The 18,669-nt window shown below is 53.6% G+C and overlaps 2 protein-coding genes across 9 annotated transcripts in view; one reads left to right on the top strand and one right to left on the bottom strand.

The window, feature by feature from the left end:
• Positions 1-4,311, top strand: part of RELT (RELT tumor necrosis factor receptor) — a 7,804-nt gene extending 3,493 nt beyond the window's left edge. The window contains exons 6-11 of the mRNA XM_015557481.1: positions 31-159; positions 1,601-1,681; positions 1,982-2,063; positions 2,220-2,471; positions 2,867-3,065; positions 3,190-4,311. Coding sequence (XP_015412967.1) covers positions 31-159; positions 1,601-1,681; positions 1,982-2,063; positions 2,220-2,471; positions 2,867-3,065; positions 3,190-3,237 — 791 coding nt within the window. The 3' untranslated portion in view covers positions 3,238-4,311. The remainder of the gene's footprint in view (positions 1-30; positions 160-1,600; positions 1,682-1,981; positions 2,064-2,219; positions 2,472-2,866; positions 3,066-3,189) is intronic.
• A 7,598-nt stretch (positions 4,312-11,909) lies between these two features.
• FAM168A (family with sequence similarity 168 member A) overlaps positions 11,910-18,669 on the bottom strand; it is a 158,545-nt gene continuing 151,785 nt past the window's right edge. For 7 of the 8 annotated variants that reach the window (XM_006777948.2, XM_015557486.1, XM_015557483.1 and 4 more), the window contains 4 exons: positions 17,875-18,017; positions 14,785-14,959; positions 13,305-13,435; positions 12,500-12,672 (listed from right to left, as the gene is read on the bottom strand). In XM_006777948.2, coding sequence (XP_006778011.2) covers positions 13,323-13,435; positions 14,785-14,959; positions 17,875-18,017 — 431 coding nt within the window. In that variant the 3' untranslated portion in view covers positions 12,500-12,672; positions 13,305-13,322. Of the gene's footprint in view, positions 12,673-13,304; positions 13,436-14,784; positions 14,960-17,874; positions 18,018-18,669 lie in introns of all 8 variants that reach the window. The other variant, XM_015557485.1, reaches the window with a different exon arrangement.

The following is an 18,669-nucleotide window of genomic DNA, read 5'->3' as shown; positions in this document are numbered from 1 at the left end:
GCCAGGAGGAGACAGCGGCCCCCTATGCAGTTATCGCCATCGTGCCCATCTTCTGCCTCATGGGGCTGCTGGGCATCCTGGTGTGTAACCTGCTCAAGCGGAAGGGCTACCACTGCACTGCCAACAAGGAAGTCGGGCAGCAAGGAGGTGGAGGCAGCGGTGAGGCTGGCCCGGAGTCCTGGTGGGGAGGCCAGAGGGCACGGGCCGGCCCAGCTCAGCTGGGGGCTGCCCGAGGGATCCTGCTTGGCCCGGAGGGTCTGACAGGGAGAGGCCTGCAGAGGGCCAGTCCGGAGGGCTTCCTGGAGGTGCTGCATGTGGGCCACTGACAAAGTAGAAGGGAGGATGAGATGGCTCTAGGTGGTGACGGATAGAGCAGGTGAAGGGGCTGTAGTGGGATTCCCACTTTGGGTGCAGCCATGCCTGGCTGACGGAGTCTGAACTCTTCAGGGCTACAGTGTGTGTGTGGTTCAAGGGTCTGACCTCCTACTCAATCCTCAAAGTGACCTCTGACCTCTGGCCCGAAGGGCAGCTGTCCTGGGCAGGCACCAGGCGAGGCTTGGGTTTCCAGGCTGTGATTTGAGCTGTGAGTCCTGGACCAAAGGGAGACAGACGTGTGTTTCTCCCACCCCCACCCCCGGGCCCTCGGCCCCTTGTCTCCTCCCCACACCCTACTCTACCCGAGGGCCAGGAGGGCATGTGCACATATATTGCCCATAGGAGCCTTATGGCCAAGTTGAGATTGAAATGGCACCTCCTGTGCCGGTGCCTCAGGCTTGGGCCTGGCCAGAGCCCTTCCCAACTCCTGACGATAAAGTCTGGGCGGGCAGGATGGAGACCGGAGCTTTGGGCCTGGGACTCCCTTCTTTTCCCAGCTCAGGACTAACTCTAACTGCTGGCTGCTTTCGGTACAAGTCCTAGGACAGTGATGGAGAACCTATGACACGCGTGTCAGAGGTGACACGCAAACTCATTTTTTTGGTTGATTTTTCTTTGTTAAATGGCATTTAAATATATAAAATAAATATCAAAAACATAAATCTTTGTTTTACTATGGTTGCAAAGATCAAAAAATTTCTACATGTGACACAGCACCAGAGTTAAGTTAGGGTTTTTCCAAATGCTGTCCTAGGAGCTGTTTGCTGCTGGCCCAGGATTGAGCACGTGGCCCATTTTCATGCCTTTGAGGCTTGGGCCCTGAGCTGGCCAAGCGCCCCCAGTTAGCTTATAGACAGGAGGGTGTGCAGGGAGGTAACAGGCCTGGGATTGGCAGTGTCTGCAGGAGGTGTTGGCTGAGGGGGGAGAGGGCAGGCCCCAGAAGCGCTGCCCCGACCCACACTCCCTGCAGGAACGGTGGAGTTCCGATGGACCTGACACTGCTAAGCTCCGGGCTTTGGGTACAGGGAGCAGTGATGCTGAGCAGTGAGGGTGATAATGGGCTTCTCAGAGCTGCGGCCTGGACGGGTTTGTAAACACCCAGGCTTGGAGCCCAGCGCCTAGGAAGGCTTGGTGCGCCCTCTGCTGCCACATGTTGGTATAGCTCCAGAGTCTGGGGCTCCACCCTCCTCACTTCCCCAGAGTCACAGTCCTCTTCTGACCCCAGGGAACAACCCCGCCTACGGGGCTGAAGACGCCAACGAGGACACCATCGGGGTCCTGGTGCGCCTGATCACGGAGAAGAAAGGTGAGGAGAAGGCCTGACTATCCCTGTGCCCAGGAGAGGAGGGTCTCCTCTCAGAGCCTGCGAGGCAGCCTCAGGGGTCACCGGGCCAGCCTCCCCTCTCTGACCTGTGTGATGGATAGTGCTGCCCCCTTTCCCCCCTATTCTTGCCTGATTGGGGAGGGGAGGGTAGGGAGGGAAAAGGCACGTGCCCCAGGCAGGGAGGGCATGGCAGGTAGGTCAGGGGATTGGTATTGAGACCAGGGGTCCTGGGGGAGTGCCCCTCATGGCCCAGGGCCGGGTTCTGACTTCAGCTGCCCACAGAGAATGCAGCGGCCCTGGAGGAGCTGCTGAAGGAGTATCACAGCAAACAGCTGGTACAAACCAGCCACCGGCCTGTGCCCAGGTGAGTGGGCAGGTGGTAAGGGGAGCCCCTAACCAGCTAATCAGCCCACTTCCTGGGGATGCTCCCTCTCCTGTCACCTCAATACCCTTCACCACCTTCTGTGGTCTCCTGGTCCTGGTCTGCCCTCGTGACCACTGCCACCTGTGCCCTCCATAGGCTGCCGCCCGGACCCAGCAGGCCGTACATCTGCCCACACTACCACCACCTCCACACCGTGCAGGGCCTGACCTCGCTCTCTGGCGTCTGGTGCTCCCGTTGTAACCAGAAGTGGCCCGAGGTGCTGCTGTCCCCTGAAGCTGCGGCCGCTACCACTCCCACTCCCAGATTTCTACCCAACCCAGCCAGGGCGCCCAAGACCGGGGCCAAGGCCGGACGCCAGGGCGAGATCACTATCTTGTCTGTGGGCAGGTGAGGTGGGCGCAGATGAAGCAGGGTCAGGGAGAGACGACAGCCAGGGTGTGAGTGGGGGGCAGCAGGGCCCCAGGTTGAGCCCCAGATACCTTGCCTGGTGACGCCCCACCTCCCTTCCTGGCCTCAGGTGCCTCTGGGCAGTGGGGTGACCAGGGATCTGCTCAGGGATCCTCTCACATGGAGCCCTGGGTCCCTGAGGCAGGATCCTGGCTACTGGTCACACCTGGGCCCCTCAGGCCAAGGGCCTGTCTACCTGCAAACTAGGCTTGGGGGCTCATCTGTGGATAAAAGGGTGTGGGAAGGCCTCAGGCCCTGACCAATGAACCTGCTGCCTTCTCTGCTTTGGGGTTCTTCCTCTAATCGGGGGATGATTGCACCACCTCTCTTCACAGGTTCCGCGTGGCCCGAATTCCTGAGCAGCGGACAAATTCATGGGCCTCTGAGGTGAAGACCATCACGGAGGTTGGGCCCTCAGTGGGTGATTTCACTGACTCCCCACAAGCTGGCCACCCCACTGAGCAGCGGGCACTCCTGGGAAGTAGTGGGAGCCATACTAAGTGGCCAAAGCCCTCAGCAGAGAAGAAGGCCGAGGTGAGGGCCACAGAGAGGAAGTGTCTACCTGCCTGCAGATGGGGTAGGGGTGGAGGTGCAGGGACCCCTGGGCATGGGCCACTTTCCTGGAGCCTCAGCTCTGACCAGTCATTCTGTCCCCCAGGAGAGCCGCTATGTGGTCCGGCTAAGTGAGAGCAACCTGGTCATCTGAGGGCACCGCAGCCCTGTCCTGGGAGGTCCGAAGGCTTCCTGGAGGAGGTCGAGCTGCAGCTGGGCCTGCAAGGATCCAGAAGCAATGGCCCAGCAGACAAAACGGCAAGGCCGGAGGTGGCAGTGTCTGCCCCAGCGAGGAGGCCGCGGCAGGCGCAGTCACAGGAGCAAGTTGGAAACCCACCCGTCCCTGCCACCCAGTTCCTTCCCTGCAGGATGCCCTGACCCTGTGCCCTGGTCAGATCCTGGGACCCGTAAGATCCTCTGTGCCACCAGGAGGCCAGGCCCTGGTGATGGGAGGGGCCCTCTGCTTGGCACCCCTGGCCCCACCCTTGGTAATTAGCCACCTCCTGCCTCTGTCCAGGGCCCCAGAGCAGATGTGCCTCCCCTCCTCTCCCAGCAGGACCTGTGCAGAGGAGGGGCAACAAAATGTCACAGGCAGGGAGTCCGAATCCCTGGGTTCTAATCCCTGGCAAATCCCTGGCCGTCTCTGGGTCCCCCTTTTTCTGACTGTGAAGTCGCAGTGCCCCAGGCCTCTCCAGCTCCCTGCGGGCTCTGGGCTGTGCTGTGGGTGCGAGCTCACCTCCTTGCCGCCCCTCCCGCTAGTCGCTTCATCTGGCCCCATTTTTGCTGCTTTCAGGGCCTCTGCCTTCAAGGCCCCCATGGGGCTGCCCATCCACGGCTCTGCCCACAGAAGGGGCTGAATGCATGTGCCTGCCTCCGACCTGCTGTTTTTATTTATTCAAATTGATAAAACAGACCTGACCTGGGTGGGGCCTAGCCACCCCCACGATATCAGGAGCTTTGGGGGAGGTGTGTGACAGGCTGGAGAGGCACCTCTGCCTTAGGTGGTCTGTGTCCCTGTGGTGTTGGTGTGTCTGTCCCTTAGTGTGGGCAGTGCAGGCAGCTGCCCCGCCCGTCTCCACCCTGGCTCAGCAACCTGGTTATTTATGTGGGCTGTGCAGGCACGGGCCCCACTGTTGCCCCATTTCTTATTTATTGAAACTGTGCCGTTGTCCTGTCCTTGCATCTCCAGCTCCATCCATTTGTTGAATAAAAGGTGGGAGAGTTGTGTCACAAGGAACTTCTTTTCCCTGGGCCTCTTCCCAGGTCGTCAGTCCCTTCCCTGAATCTGTCAGGCACCGTGTGTGGCACAGGCCGTGCCCCCTCGAGGGGCCTTCTCATTGGCAGCCGGTGAAGTGGGGCCGGGGGAGGCCCCTCACTCCATCTGGTTCTCACTGAAGCCTTCGGGGCAGTGCCATCCAGCGGAATATAGTGTGTGTCATGTATGTAATTTAAATTTTTCTAATAGCCACATTTTAAAAAGTAAAAAAAAAAAAGCAGGTGAAGTTAATTTTAATATCAATAATGCATTCTATTTAACCCAGTATACGTCTAAAATATTTTCATTTCAATATAGTCATTATAAAAATTGTGAATGAGCCACTAATACTTTTGCTTTGAAAGCTGGTGTTTTACGCTTAAACCACACCTTATGAACCAGTGTATTTCAAAGGCTCCGATAGCCACCTGTGGCTAGTGGCTCTGTACTGGACACAGCTCTAGAGGAAGTGGAGCCTGGAAGACGATGTGGTAAGACATACTGGGAGCTGGGTAATGTGGAAGGGGAAGCGTGCGCCACAGAGAGGCAACAGCGTATGCACAGGCCAGCCATCAACAGAAATGAGGAGTTGGAGCGGCTGGAAGTAGAACCATCTTGCCAGGTGTGGAGACCGGGTGGGGTGGGCATTAGAAGGCAGCCACGTGGGCTCTCGGAAGCTATCAGCCGTATCCCAGGGACCCCAAGGAGCTCCTAAAGCATGTAGGCAGGGGAAGGGCACGGTCAGCCTGTTCTTGGCGGGTGGGGGAGCTGCAGGAGCGCAGGTTCCACAAGGAAGCTGTTGCCAACATCCAGGCGAGAGATGGTGGAGGCGGGGCTGCGTGGGTGATAGAAACAGATGGGTCCAATAGATTCCTAGGACAGACCGCCAGGGCTTGGTGATGGGATGTAGGTCAAGGGATTAGGGACAACTGGGTGGGTAAAGAGGTGCAGTAGTCCTGAGTCATCTGGAGAGAACATCTGGAAGCACTCAGGTAGGCATTGCTACCAGTACTAGCTTGGGCCGGGGTCGGGGGGACATGTTCCAGGCAGAGGGCTCAGGGCACTGTTGGGCTGCTCCAGGGCACTGGCAAGGTGGAAGGAAAGCGGGAAAGTGCAGTACCCCGGAAGGGGAATGGGAGACGGTGGGGCACAAGGCCAGGTGTTGCTGCTGCTGTGGAGTCAGGAAGAATGCAGGGTCCATGTTAGACCAGGGATGTGGCTGGTGTCATCTCAAGGGCATGGCGAGAGCAGGGCCAGGCTGAGTGGGCTGAGCTCCCTGCAGCAGCCTGACTGTGCCAGGCCATCGGTGGTGAGACCTTAAGACTCCAGGGAGAGAGGCCCAGGAGTGTGGAGGGGACCCCTGTGGGCCTTCCTACTGGGCAGCAGCCTTGCAGGGCCTGGCCTGGCTGCTTCAGAGAAAGCTCTGCCCTTAAGGGGAGGCTGGTGGACATGCCTTGAGATCCAGCTCTCCCCACCTCCTCTCGCGGGGCTTCCCAGTGGGCAGGAAAGGAAGGGCACCTCTGCGGAGCCAGGGGACAACGCTCTACGAGAGGGAAGGAAGGAGACGGAGGCTGGACATCAGGAGGAACTGTCTGGAGCACCAAAGGCTGTCAGATTCTGGGACAGGGTGTCCGTTGTGGGGGACTGGCAGGCATCACCCTGCAGCCAAGGACGGTTCCCTCCTTATTTGTCAGCTGTTGGCTGTATCTCAGGGTCTAGCTTTTCCGTGTCTCGTCAGCCACCCAACTCCGTTCCACCTGGGACTCAGCCCCACCGGGTGAGGCCGAGGCTATGCCTTCTAGATGCCCTCTCGCCTGGGGTGAGGCACATCCAGGATCAGCCAGGGTGGAGACTGAGAAAGGGCTTCCCAGGCCAGGTAAGGGACACTCCCACTTTGGTGCCAGGACCTGGGGTAAAAAACACTGCTTCCCTCCAGACGCCCCAATTGTCTGCATGCTAGAAGGTAAGAGAGGTGTGGCTGGGCCAGTTTCTTTACCTGTCCTTCGGGGACGTTGAGGCCAGCTCCCAGGGGCGAAGAGGGCCTGAGGTCAAGGGAGGGGTGTGTCTGAGGCTCCTGGCCTTCAGGAGCTCCTTCCCCCAAACGCAGATGTATCACCCAGAATTTAGCGTCTTTTCTCGGCTGAATGACCACAGTTCCTTTGCTTGCAAATGTAACTCCCCTATGAGAAAGTCCTTGCTCTTCCGTTCCCAAATAGAGGCAGCACCCCATCCTCGCCCTCCCCGCTGGAAGCTCTCCTGGCTTGTCCCCTCTAAATCCTGAGGGCCTTGCCAGCTGTTGAGTCACGGCTGGCTCAGGCCACTGGCAGGACGGGACCTGGAGGACAGGGTGGGTGCTGGGCTGACCGTTCCTTATCGACCCACACCCTTTCCTGCAGGGTCAGAATGTGGGCGCTGGGTCGTTCTCTGCCTCCCTGCTTGCTCTGGGCCCTCAGCCCTGCCACTGGGACCTGCAGCCAAGTTCCTGGGGAAACGCCCCTTCCTGCCCTAGAGGGCTGCTGTGACAGCCTGGCACTGCCTGTGGGCAGAGGTGCCCTCCCCTCCCACACCCGACTGAGCTGCTCACCAGGTGAGCACAGGAGGGGAAGCTGGGGATGGTGCGATGGCAGAGTGAGGCTGTGGAAAAGGCTGAAGAGGTGTCTGGGTTGTAATTACAGCCCAGTGTGAGCTGGGTCAGTTAGCCAACCTGGGCCTGTTCTCTCTCCAGTGGAAGAGGCTGAGTGCTTGGAGGCTAGGAGAGCAGAGATCTGTGGGGGGCCAGGCTCTGGAAGGAAATGGTGGCCACAATGACCAGGAAGAGAAGCCCCGACCTGGACTGGGGTTGTGGCTTTGTCCAGAAGGGAGACAAAAGTGAGATGTTTAGGATGCAGAACTGCCAGCACTTGAACATTTGGATGGTGACCACGTACCTTCCTTGGTTTCCCACTTGACAGACTGGCCCTTTAAGCAAGTCAGGCATCACCTCCTCTGGGGTGGTGCCTGGAATGTGGAGCCGACTATGGTGAGCTCAACTCTGCCCTCCCCAGCTGTTACCGTGGTCAGGGTACTTACTCCCTGAGCCGTCCCTCCCGAGGACAGGCCTAACAGGACTCACTTCCCATCATGTTGTGAGGATTCTGAGAGTTACCAGGCATCACGTGCGGCACCAGCCACGTAAGTGAGCACACAGATGTCAGCCTTCATCATCCCTGGCTTCCCTGTGCTTCTGTAGGACACACCATTGTCCAGGTGCTGATGGCCACTACCCAGCCCCTCAGCGGTGAGTCCAGGGCAGCCCCCGTGCCTGCAGGGAGATGCAGCACAGGTGTGGCCTGCCTGTGAGAACAAGTTTAGGACCAACTTGGGAAGAAGCCAGGGACTCACAGGCCAGGAGGTGGTCTGTGTCCCCTGCCCCAATAACCACCAGCCTGGTCACCCCCGACGTTTTTGGGAAACTTTTTTTTAATAGTTATTGAATGTTCTACAGCTTACAGTAAATATCATAGTTACAAATTCTTGGCTTCAATCTTTCAGAATGATCACTATCTGATCACAACAAAACAAAATCCCAAAAGAATCCAAAACAAAACCAAACCAGATTTACACTTCATATACACAAGCGAGGCCATGGGGCTTTCCCATCTTTGCACTCCAGGCTGTGTTTTGAAAACACCTATAAGTTCTTTGATCAACTACTTGGAAGACACTGGTCAAAGGTTTATTATTATTTTAAATGTTTTTCCTTTTAAAATGTGAATTCCAATAAAATTTAAAAATCAGATTCCAACCTGTAGATTAAAATGAATTAAAAAATACAAAATCATATACAATACTCTCACAGGGATGTTACATGCCATGAGAACAGGTGATATGAAACAGGAGAGGGGGACAGGCCCTGGGCCTTTAAAGGTCATTACAACTCCAAGTTGCTAGAGGCCTGGTCTGGCCTCCCCTTGGTGAGGAGAAGCTCACGTCCCGCCCTAGATGCACACAACCTGCTGACCCGCGAAGGTGGTCTCTGGGCAGACCCACTCTTCCCGATTTCAGGCTGGAGGAGGAAGGCTGGAGCCTGCAGGTGCTGGTCTTGCTGGGGTCCAGCTCAAAGATGATTTCACCCATTTGACTCCCAGGGGCTGGTACTTATCTGCAAAGCTGTTCTATCTGTTCTCTCCGGGAAGGAAAACACCCCTGTACCAGGAGCTGGAATGAGTACGGGTCTCACCGCCATGACAGGACCTAGGGACTATGGATGCCGCCACAGGAGAGTGAGCACTCTAGTTTCCCTTCAGGCTTTGGGACAGCCAGTCCTAACTCCTGTGTGTCTCACTTGGCCACTGGGCTGGACGCAACAGCATGCAAGACAGAAAGTGCCCACCAGAGAAGCTGAGCGAGTGGGATCGAGTCTGGTTCGGGCGAGGTTGGCTATGGAATGTTGAAGCTGGCCTGCCAGAAATTTTGACGGCTGGGCCCTGGAACCAAGTAATGCCTAATTTCAGAAATAAGTTCTCTAGGAGGGGACCATGGACAGGTGAAGGACAGACCCTGCAGCAGCCTGGCCTGCCCGTGGAGCCTGAGCTCTCAGGGGCTCAGGTGTGGAATCTGATGTTAGCCTGGCTGAGTTTCTACTGTGATCCTGCTTCCCGCCTGCCCACTGCACTGCCTGACCTAACCCCTCTGGATGGCTAAGCTTGGCATGTCCCTGCAGCGATGTGGTAGAATGCAGGATGGAAAAGCAGAGCTGCCACACACTTTCAACTGCAATCGCGGAGAAATGCCATGGTGAGATCCAAGTTACTCTAGTCAGAGTGCTGTGCCCAAGACCCACGCCTTCCCGGCCCTCCCACTCGGGCCGTGGAGCAGAGCTGAGGAATCTGACATGCAGGGCTCCAGGCCTGGCTAAGCCAGGGCCTTGCTAAGACTGGCTAGAACTTGGTGACCAAGAGGCCCGCCCTACTTTATGTCCCATGATTCACTTCTGGAGGTGACGCAGAACAAAGCAAGCTCCTCCAAAGAAGCACCCCCCAGACCTCTAGAAGTAGATACCTCAAACTTGGAACAACTTGGGTGGCCAGAGGTAAGAGTTGGGTAAGGAGTCAGACTCCGCACCGTCTCTAGGTCCTGGTCCTCAGCCCTGGGACAGACAGGAAGCCATCCCTTCCTCACCCTGCCACCCAGACCCGCAGGTGCCAGCAGGAAGAGCAGAGGATCTGAAGAGTTCAAGTGTTGGCTCTTTCTCTTGAGCTCTGTGACCTTTGGCAAGTCTTAAGACTTCTGAGACTTAGTTTTAAGATGAGTAATTTGGCAATCAATGTCAAAGTACTTTGTACATGAAAACACTCTGGACAGGTGTATGTCCTTGTTCAATATTTAGGGAAGGGGAATATCACTTTAGGATCATTACCAGGAGAGAGAGAGGAGCAGCAATTGTCCTGTCTCACGGGGAAGACATTTTTAAAACATTTTCAAAATGTGGCAGATTGGGGGCACTCCAGCTTCCCAGGCCCCAAGCTACTGAGAGGGAGTCAAATAGAAGGGAGGTGGGGGTAAAAGGGCTGGCTGGTGACTGGAACCATCTATATACCCCCAATGCTGGCCACCGAGCTGTGGTACTGGGGAGAGGCAGTGCAGGGGGTGGAGAGGGATTTACACGCGGGGCCAGCAATGCAGTTCATTGTCATGTCTGCCTGGCCAGGCTTGTGGATCTCCATCAGAGCAAGAGAACGAGGCTCCAACACTCATACTATAAAAGGGGTGCTGGGCCTGGGCTATTCAGACTACAGCCTTTCTGTGCCTTGGTTATGCCTTGGGGCCTGTCTTTGATCTTGAGTTACATACTAGGGCTAAGAGGGTGCAGAGCATAGAAGCATCAGTCTGCAAGCCTGTGTATAAGTCAAACTGGAGGGAGAGAGAAAGCGGATAGACAAGTCACTTTGCTTTTCTGAGTTTGTTTCCTAAGTCAAATGGGAGGAATAATCTATTTCACAGGATTAAATCAGAAGATGGATGTGAAATTGTTTTGTGAACTGCAAGGTACTAGATATTAGTTTTTACTTACTGGTGTAGAAAGAACGAAAGTAACAAGGTCATTCCTAAGTCTCCTCTTTTTTCCTTCCTCTCTGGTTCTACTGCAGCCCATCTGGATGCAGCAGGTTCAGGAAGCCTGTCAGGATGCCAGTGTTCTGCTCACTTTGGGCAAGTTCCCTTTCCTTCTAGAACCAGCCGCCTCGTTTGTCTAGTGGGTATAATAACTCTGACCATGTCTCTGCCTCAGGGCCAGTAAATTAAAGGCTGTGAAGTGCTCTGAAATCTATGAAGCACCTGATAGATAAATGCCAAGGTTTCCTGTTACTATTATTATTATTTTGGCATTTTCCAAATATGTATGACATAATCTAAAACCATCTTCACCCTTACAAACCAGAGAGGAGGAGGAGGTATTTGCAAAAAATGGATTAACACTGGGAAACTTGGTTGTTTTAAAATGAAACTTCAGCACCTGGGACAGACCATTCAGAACAGCTGGGTTTCTCCTTACTGGTCCTCCAGGTCCCTGGCAGGCCAAGAAGGTTGGCCCCAACTTCTGACTCTGGGCTGAGGATGCTGATGGGCTTTGCCCTCCTGGCCCAGGGGTTTCTGATTTTTTTCCTGATTTAGGGAGTGATGGGAGGTAGAGATAGGGATAGGTCCACATTTGCATGAATTGAAATTGAAAAAGTTATTTAAAAGTCCCAAGTATTATCAATGATCCCACTCTGTACAGTAAAATGTCCTTGCCCCCACTAGGGGGGCCGCTGGCCCAGCCAAGTGCTAGGTGCAGGGGAGCAAACCAGGCTCCTAGCTGAGACTAGCAGGGCCTTCTGACCCAGGGACCCCTCTTCTCCCAGGCCTCATCCTGGTCCTCCTCTTCTCTCAGGATGAGGCGCTACTGTCCTAAATGCATGGACCCTCCTTTCAGACAGCACACCTGCTCACTCTCCTAGGGCTGGAGTCAGGTACAGGACATAAGTTCCAGGTGTCTTCACAGAATTTCCAAATGCTATTTCTTCATTTGCAATTTCTGTTCCTGCCATCTGCTCCCATGTAACCTCTGCCCAGTCTTCCCCCTGCCTTTGGAGTCTAGGGAGGAAAAGAACAGAAACAAAAACGCAGACAGATACTGTTCCAGAGCTCACCAGATGTGGGCACTGCTGACTTACTTTTTACAAAACCAAGCCAGTCCATCCCTAGGTAAAATTTTTGTGAGCAACATGCCCCTAGGTAGAAAGGCTACATTTGATGCTAATTTACTGCAAGATCTAGGGAAGTCCTTTCCTCTTTTCCAGCCCTCAGCTTCCTCATCAGTCAAATAGGGGAATGGATGAGATGATTGCTAAGGTCCCTTCAGTTCCATGAGTCTATGAAATGTTTATTGCTATTGCTTTTCCTTCACTATTCTGACCTTCAGAGCTGCCAGCACCCATCTGTGGGTTACACAGGGCGCCTGGCAGTCCAAGGCTTTGGGAGGCTGGGAGCCCACGACCCTGCAGCTGCTTGGCAGGTCTGAGGTCAAAATCACCTTCTGAGGAAGTGCCAGGTCAGTTTACATTACTGTGCAAATCAGAGGGGCTAGGCCCAGGCAATCTAGCCAGAGGCCTTACAAACCAAAGCCAGCAGGCAAGCACCTCTCTCCCTCTTCCCTCGCACAGTGCTCCCCACACCCCCAAGTTCTCTCCCAAAAATCTGTTTTCCCCAGGTTCTCACCTGGGATATTAAGCTGCTATGAACACTCCTACCTAATCAGGTGTTTTGTTCTTGATCTGTTGCGATGGTTCTCAGAAGACATTTCATTTGTGTCAGGACATGGTAATGTCCTAAACTAATCTTGAGAAAAATAAAAAAAGGAAACATCCCCCAAAGATGGAGCCTGCTCAACAGCTCTGAGTTCCCACCCTGGACCCAAGGGCTACATCTGTTAGGCTTTTCAAAGGAAATCAGAAATCGTGCCTTCAGCTGAACCACTGCAATAACCCCCACTCTCTACCTGCCGCTAGACCGGGATCCCCGGGGAATGGACGCTTGGGGAAGGAAAGAAGAAGAGCAGAGAGGAAGTGCCTGGTCAGGTAGGAGGAGGGGTGAAGGTGGAAGGGCCGTGGCTAAGAGGAGGGTAGTGGGGAGAGGCAGGAGATTAGAAAAAGCAGCTTTTACATAAACCAAAAATAAAAATCAAAACCGCTAAAGATGCATAAAGTGACCCTTGCACTTCCGTTGTCTCTTCTTGCAAATAGAGGTGGTGCTGCTAGGGAACTGCTCCAGCACCTGTAAGACTTGAGTAGTTGCATACAATGTGTGACTCCAGATCTGGGGAGGAAGGGGAGAGCCAGTTAGTGACAGTGGTGTTCCCAAGGCCACTTAGGAAGCCAGGGGACCGCCTCCCCTCCCCTCGGGAGCCCTCTGTGCTTTCCAGCAGAGCTGCCTGCTTCCTGTCCAGTGCAACAGCCCCTGGAGGATGTGGAGGGCAGAGCTGCTGAGCCCCCTGCCCCCTGCGGTTCACTGGCACTGCCTCAGAAGCTGCCAAGGGCAAGAGGAACGGGGGTGGGGTGCGGGGGGTTGGCACTAGTCAGAGCCAACATCTGATTGGAGTAAGATTTCAGTTGAAGAATGGTGCCCACAGTTCAAAGAAGTGTGAAGACCGTATGGTAAAGAGTCTAGAATTTAGTACTAGAGGACTGGAGTTCAAGTCCCTGCTTCATTGTTACTGGTTAGGGATGCTGAACTACGCAGTTATCTGTACAACAGAGCTGATGGGATATGAGATAACATGTTAAGTACTTAGAATATAGTAAAGTGACACCATTATTAAGAGTGATATTACTGAACTGAAGCATGAAAGCAACTGGTACTGGGATTCCCTGCCCCATGACACCTGGGATTCTAAAGCAGCCCTAGTGTTCACTCACCCTCCTACCTCTCCCACCCCAGACCCCACTCACTTGGATGGACTGCAGGCTTTACCAGTGTGGTGGCACATAGCTGTACGCAGGGGTCCCTTGGGCCCTGTATGTTGGCATGGAGACAGGGTGTGCCCCAATCGCGGTGTGCTGGGGTGCAGTCAGCAGGGTCCCTGAGCACCAGAGAGAGAAGAGCAAAGCTGATGAGGCCATCCCAGGGCCCTGGGATGGAGAGGATGAGGCCATGGTCTTTTACACAGCTGCTCCCTGCCTGGGGCCCTCCCTCCCCGCCAGCTCATGAATGACCCCATCTTCCCCACCTGGCCCGGTTTCATCTCCTTAGGAAAAGCTTTTCTGATGCTCCAGGGCAGAGCCCATCCCTTCTCCAGTGGCCTCCTCTCTGCATGCTCCTGTCACTGCAGAAATACCTGAGGGGTAACTTGCTTATGTGGTTGTGCTTCCCACTAACCTAGTTGTTCCTAAGGGCAGGGCTCTGGTCTGAGCTATTGGTACCTGGTACCCAGGAACTGAACAAGGCTGGCACCAAGCAGCACTCAAAAGCTCCCTGATGTGATCTGGGGAATGAGAGGCCTCAACAACCGTTTCCACTTGGGGCAGAATAAAATCCCAAATTCTTACCTCCCACCCACTCGACCCCTTGTACTCTCTTCCCTCAGAAGGTGACAGCTGATTCTTTAGAAGTTGGGACTCTAAAATCAGGCATAGCCCTCTTGTCTTCTCATCTCTTCTCTGGAGTATCAACTCCTCCTGACTTCCCTAAACCTGCTCTTCCTCTGGCTTCTCTTCCACCCCATCCTCCAGGTCCCTGAGGTGGGGGTCTAATTTCTGGAGTAAGCTAGAAATGGAAGACGGTCCTTCTGGACTCCTGCTTCTCCCATGCTTACAACTAATTATGAGGCAGGTCCTTATGCACCTGCCTGCTAAGTCACGTTCCCCATGCTCTCCTTCCTGGGGCCATTGCTGTCATCAGGGTGCTCATATCATCTCTCCTCTGAACTACAGCCTCCCCCTGTCCTGTGCGCTTCGAGCCCCCACATCTAATCCTGCCTCCACCTTGCAGCCAGAGGGATGTTTCAAGCCCATCTCTCCTCTGCCTAAGCCCCTTCTCCGATACCTATAGGTATTCTTCCCCACTTTATCTCTGCCGATTGCTCCAGCCACCCCTCTAACTTCACACCCCTATTTTCTAAGTGCTTTAGGCCATTTCCATTCTGTGAACACGCCATACTCATGGTCTTTCCGCTTGGACTGCCCTTTGCTCTTTCATTTCTCTGGCTAGCGTACATTCACCCTTAAAGGCCTAGTTCAATATGCCCTCCTCTGAGATCTTCCTCGTCCCTGCAGACAGATTTACTAGTAGAGGGTCCCGCCTCTACTCCCCAGAAGCTCTGGCACAGGGTTTCTCCTATGATGCTACGTTGATTTCATGACTGTGTTCCACTCTGTCACGAGTTCCTGGAGGAGGGAGATGAATCGACGCTGACACAGAGATGGCCCTCACCTGCTGACATCGCCATGGTAGTGCCAGCCACCATGCCCATGGCCACGCCGTTGGTCCTGGGGGCAGCTACAGGTGCCGGGTAGATGGCGGAGGGAATGCTGTTGGGCTGGACGACCGTGGTGTGGTGGATGACGTGGGGCTGGGCAGCGTACACCGGCTGTGTGTAGTAGGCTCCCTGGGGGAGACGAGGCTGAGGTCACATAGGCTTTTAAAGGTGGGAGGGGTGTGGAGAGGAGGTGGGGGGAAGCCTATTCTTCCAGGCCCCAAGGGAAGCACAGGCCAGGGACACAGGGTATGGGCCCCACTTGGGGTTCTGCTTCTGTCTCACTACATGATTACGGACAATGCAGTGCTGGGCTCAGCTTCTGGTCTGAAAAGTCAGGCTCCAACCCTGTCCTGCCTCGTTCCTAGGGCTGTGAGGATGATCTAGTGGGATAATAGCTCTACTTCTGTAACACTGATTTGGCATTTTAAAATGTTTGTCTTTTATTGAAATGTGCTGTATACACTGCCTAACATGTAAAGGCAGGGGCTGCAACCAATGAGTGAAGAGGACGTGGGCATGCTGAACACCAGAGCCCTGTGCGCACACACGTGAAGCACTAGTGCAGTGGTTCCCAACGTGAAGCAGACGCCTCACAGGGGGGCAATCTGAGAATGAGTTACTAACTGAATTTTTGGCATTCCTCATGGTTCCAGAGGCCTCATGTGCAGGATATAAACATGTATTGTGACATATTTATGCACTTCAGTTCTCTATTGTTTTGAAGCTTTATTTGTTGTTTTTCCATATCACTTCATATTATTATTTTTTAAACAATTTCTTAGTGAAATTGTTTCCGTTCTTTTTTCTCTTTCATGGATGCCATGTTCTTTGGAAGCTTGTTTAGACCAAGTTAATGGCCTTTCAGGCTTCCTCCACGTGAATAGGAGTTCACTTTTTGGATAATAAGAATTATATGTTGGGGGAGGGGGGGCATCAGGATTTTAGAGACGCTTAGGTGGGGCGTGGCCAAAAAAAGGTTGGGAACCCCTGGACCAGTGGGAGCGTCACATCAGTGCGAGTGCTGCCGTTTTCCTGGAAGAAGGTCACAGGTGCAGAGCATTTCCCTATTACCACCTATTCCCTTTAGGAACAAGGTTGAGGATGGAGACCGTGGTCTAAGGTGACTTTCAAATGCCTGGACCACATGGCTGCTTCCTCCTGCCACAGCCCACAGGCCTACTGACCTTGTGGGGAGTAGGCAGGGCCCCTGGATCATCTGAATCCAGAGCTTTTCAAATGTTTCTACTAAATAATGACAAGAGCTTCAGAATGTGGTTTGTGACCCCAGAGGTCTGAGAGCAGAGTGCAAAGCAGCCTACCATAAACAAGAAACACTTATCTCAAGCCTATTGTTCTTTTTAAAGTTTGCTTTTTACTCTAAATATAGCTGTTTTTTATATTTAAAAAGCATTCTCCTCATTATTTAAACCTCATGTCAGCCCAGCCAGGTGGCTCAGTGGTTGAGCATCGACCCATAACCAAGAAGTCACCAGTTCACTTCCCAGTCAGGGCACATGCCTGGGTTGTGGGCTTGATCCCCACTAGGAAGCATGTAGGAGGCAGCCAATAAATAGATGTTTCTCTCTCATCCATGTTTCCATCTCTCTATCCCTCTTCCTTCCCCTCTCTCTAAAATCAATAAAAACATTTTTATAAAAAAGAGCCTCATGTAAAATTGTCACTCCAGAAAAATGTGCAGAGTGTGTTAAAGCCTCAGTCACTGTAGCATTGCCATCCCCTCAGAACACAGCATTCTCTAGCTCAAGGAGCCCAGATGGGGCATTGAGGCACACAGAGTGATTTGTCCAAGGTCATACAGCCAACTGGTGGCAGAGCCTGGGCATTAATATGTCCTCCCCACTCAAGCTCACAGACTTTATCAAGGAAGAGTGGATGTGGAGGGTAGAGAGAAATGCCCAAGACATAAGGGTTCTCATCCTGACTCACCCAATAGGTGACCTCTCTGGGTCTTGGAGTCCCCATCTCTATCTATCTATCTATCTATCTATCTATCTATCTATCTATGCCTAAGCGACCATCACAACTGAAAGGATGACCGAATAGGCTGCATGGGTTGACTAGGCCGGCAGGGGGGTTAGTGAGAGACGACCAAACGATCAAGCAGCAGGCTGCGTGGGGCGACCAGGCCGGCAGCGGGGTGAGGGGCGACCAAACGACTGAGCAGCAGGCTGCGTGAGGTGACCAGGCCCATTGCGGGGGCAGTTGGGGGTGACCAGGCTGACGGGGGGGCAATGAGGGGCAACCAGGCCAGCATGGGGGGCAGTATGGGGTGACCATGCTGGCACAGGAGCAGTTAGGAGCTACCAGGCAGGCGGGGGGGATTAAAAAAAAAACTATGAACAAATTCCTATGCACACTGCACATATCTTATTTTGAAGTAAAAAAACAAAACGGAAACAAATACAATATTTGTATTTGCATGTGGCCCGCGGGCCATAATTTGAGGACCGCTGATATGTGTGTGTGTGTGTGTGTGTGTATAAAAGCCCATCAACCGAACAACGGGATGACCAGAATGACCAGTTGACCAGTTGGTATGACGCGCACTGACCACCAGGAGGCAGATGCTTAATGCAGGAGCTGCCCCCTGGTGGTCAGTGTGCTCCCACAGCAGGAGCAGCCACTCAGAGGGCAGGTCCACAGCTGCTCCGCTGACCAGGATGAGCAGCGCTCCCACAGTGTGCCGATCCCCACAGGCCATACCCCCACCAGTGCACAAATTCGTGTACCGGGCCTCTAGTTTGTATATAAAAAAGCAGTTGAGCTAGATTTCCAAAAGCCCTTGCCCATCTTGCATTCTGGGCTCCGTTAATCTAAGTGACTTCGTGTGTCACTCCCAGGGCTGAAGTGGAGTGAGGGAATGTATAAACTGCAGGGATATTGTTTCTGTGATAAACAATGACAGCTGGGCAGAGCCAGGAGCTCTCCTTCCTTTTCTTTCTTACCTGCACCCACCCACCCACTCAGGCTGGTAGCTCCTTTACCTGGAGAAGAGGTGGGCCCAGGCTTCCACATGCACCTACCTGGGCATACAGATTCTGCTGAGGATAGGCACTTCTGATGGGATACATGGCCGTCTGATAGGGGTTGGGTGATGGGGAGTAGGGGGGTGGAGCAGTATTGCTCTGGGTCGGTGGGACCTTGTATGGTGTCCCCGCAGTATATCCTGTACCAAGGCAATAAGAAAGACTTCCAATTAGTTGGCAGAACAGCATTGCTGGAAGGTAGCAGGTTCCAGTCACGACTCCCTAGACAAGAATGGGCTGAATCCAGGCTGGAAACACAGATGAGAACAGACAGAGAGCAGGGCTCCACTCAGAGAGCACTGTTCCCAGAGGCAGCTCCCTCAGTCCTGGTGCACAGGGATGCATGTGTAATTCTGGCATCTTTTACTTCTCTGGATCTTAGGGCTCTCATCTATAAAATAACAGATGGAAGTAATGATCTCTTAAAGGACCCTGGTAGCTCCAATGGTCTGGGATTCTGAGCTACCTGCCGTGAGAGGCAGGTGCACACAGATGGGGAACCTCAACCTGCTCACTTCGTTTTTATACATAAATGCATAATAGTATAACTAACTTTTTGTTGTTGTTAACTTAAATTCTTGATTGTTTAATGTATTACATAACCTGTCCACTCTTTATTGCATTCTCTATCTTGCTGCTTTTCTGTCTCCTCACTAAGCACCCGGGGTATTTTCTGCTGTTTCTTTCTTGATTTCCCCCTTTCTATTATTTCTTTTTCCCGTTGTATCTCTCTCCCTCCACCATATTCCCCTTCCTCCGTGCCAAGTTTTAAGGTGAAAACTCCATACAGCC

Source organism: Myotis davidii, unplaced genomic scaffold, assembly GCF_000327345.1.
Source record: "Myotis davidii unplaced genomic scaffold, ASM32734v1 scaffold169, whole genome shotgun sequence".
Taxonomy (NCBI): domain Eukaryota; kingdom Metazoa; phylum Chordata; class Mammalia; order Chiroptera; family Vespertilionidae; genus Myotis; species Myotis davidii.
Note: the sequence above shows the minus strand (reverse complement) of the source record. Positions and strands in the feature narration are given on the sequence as shown.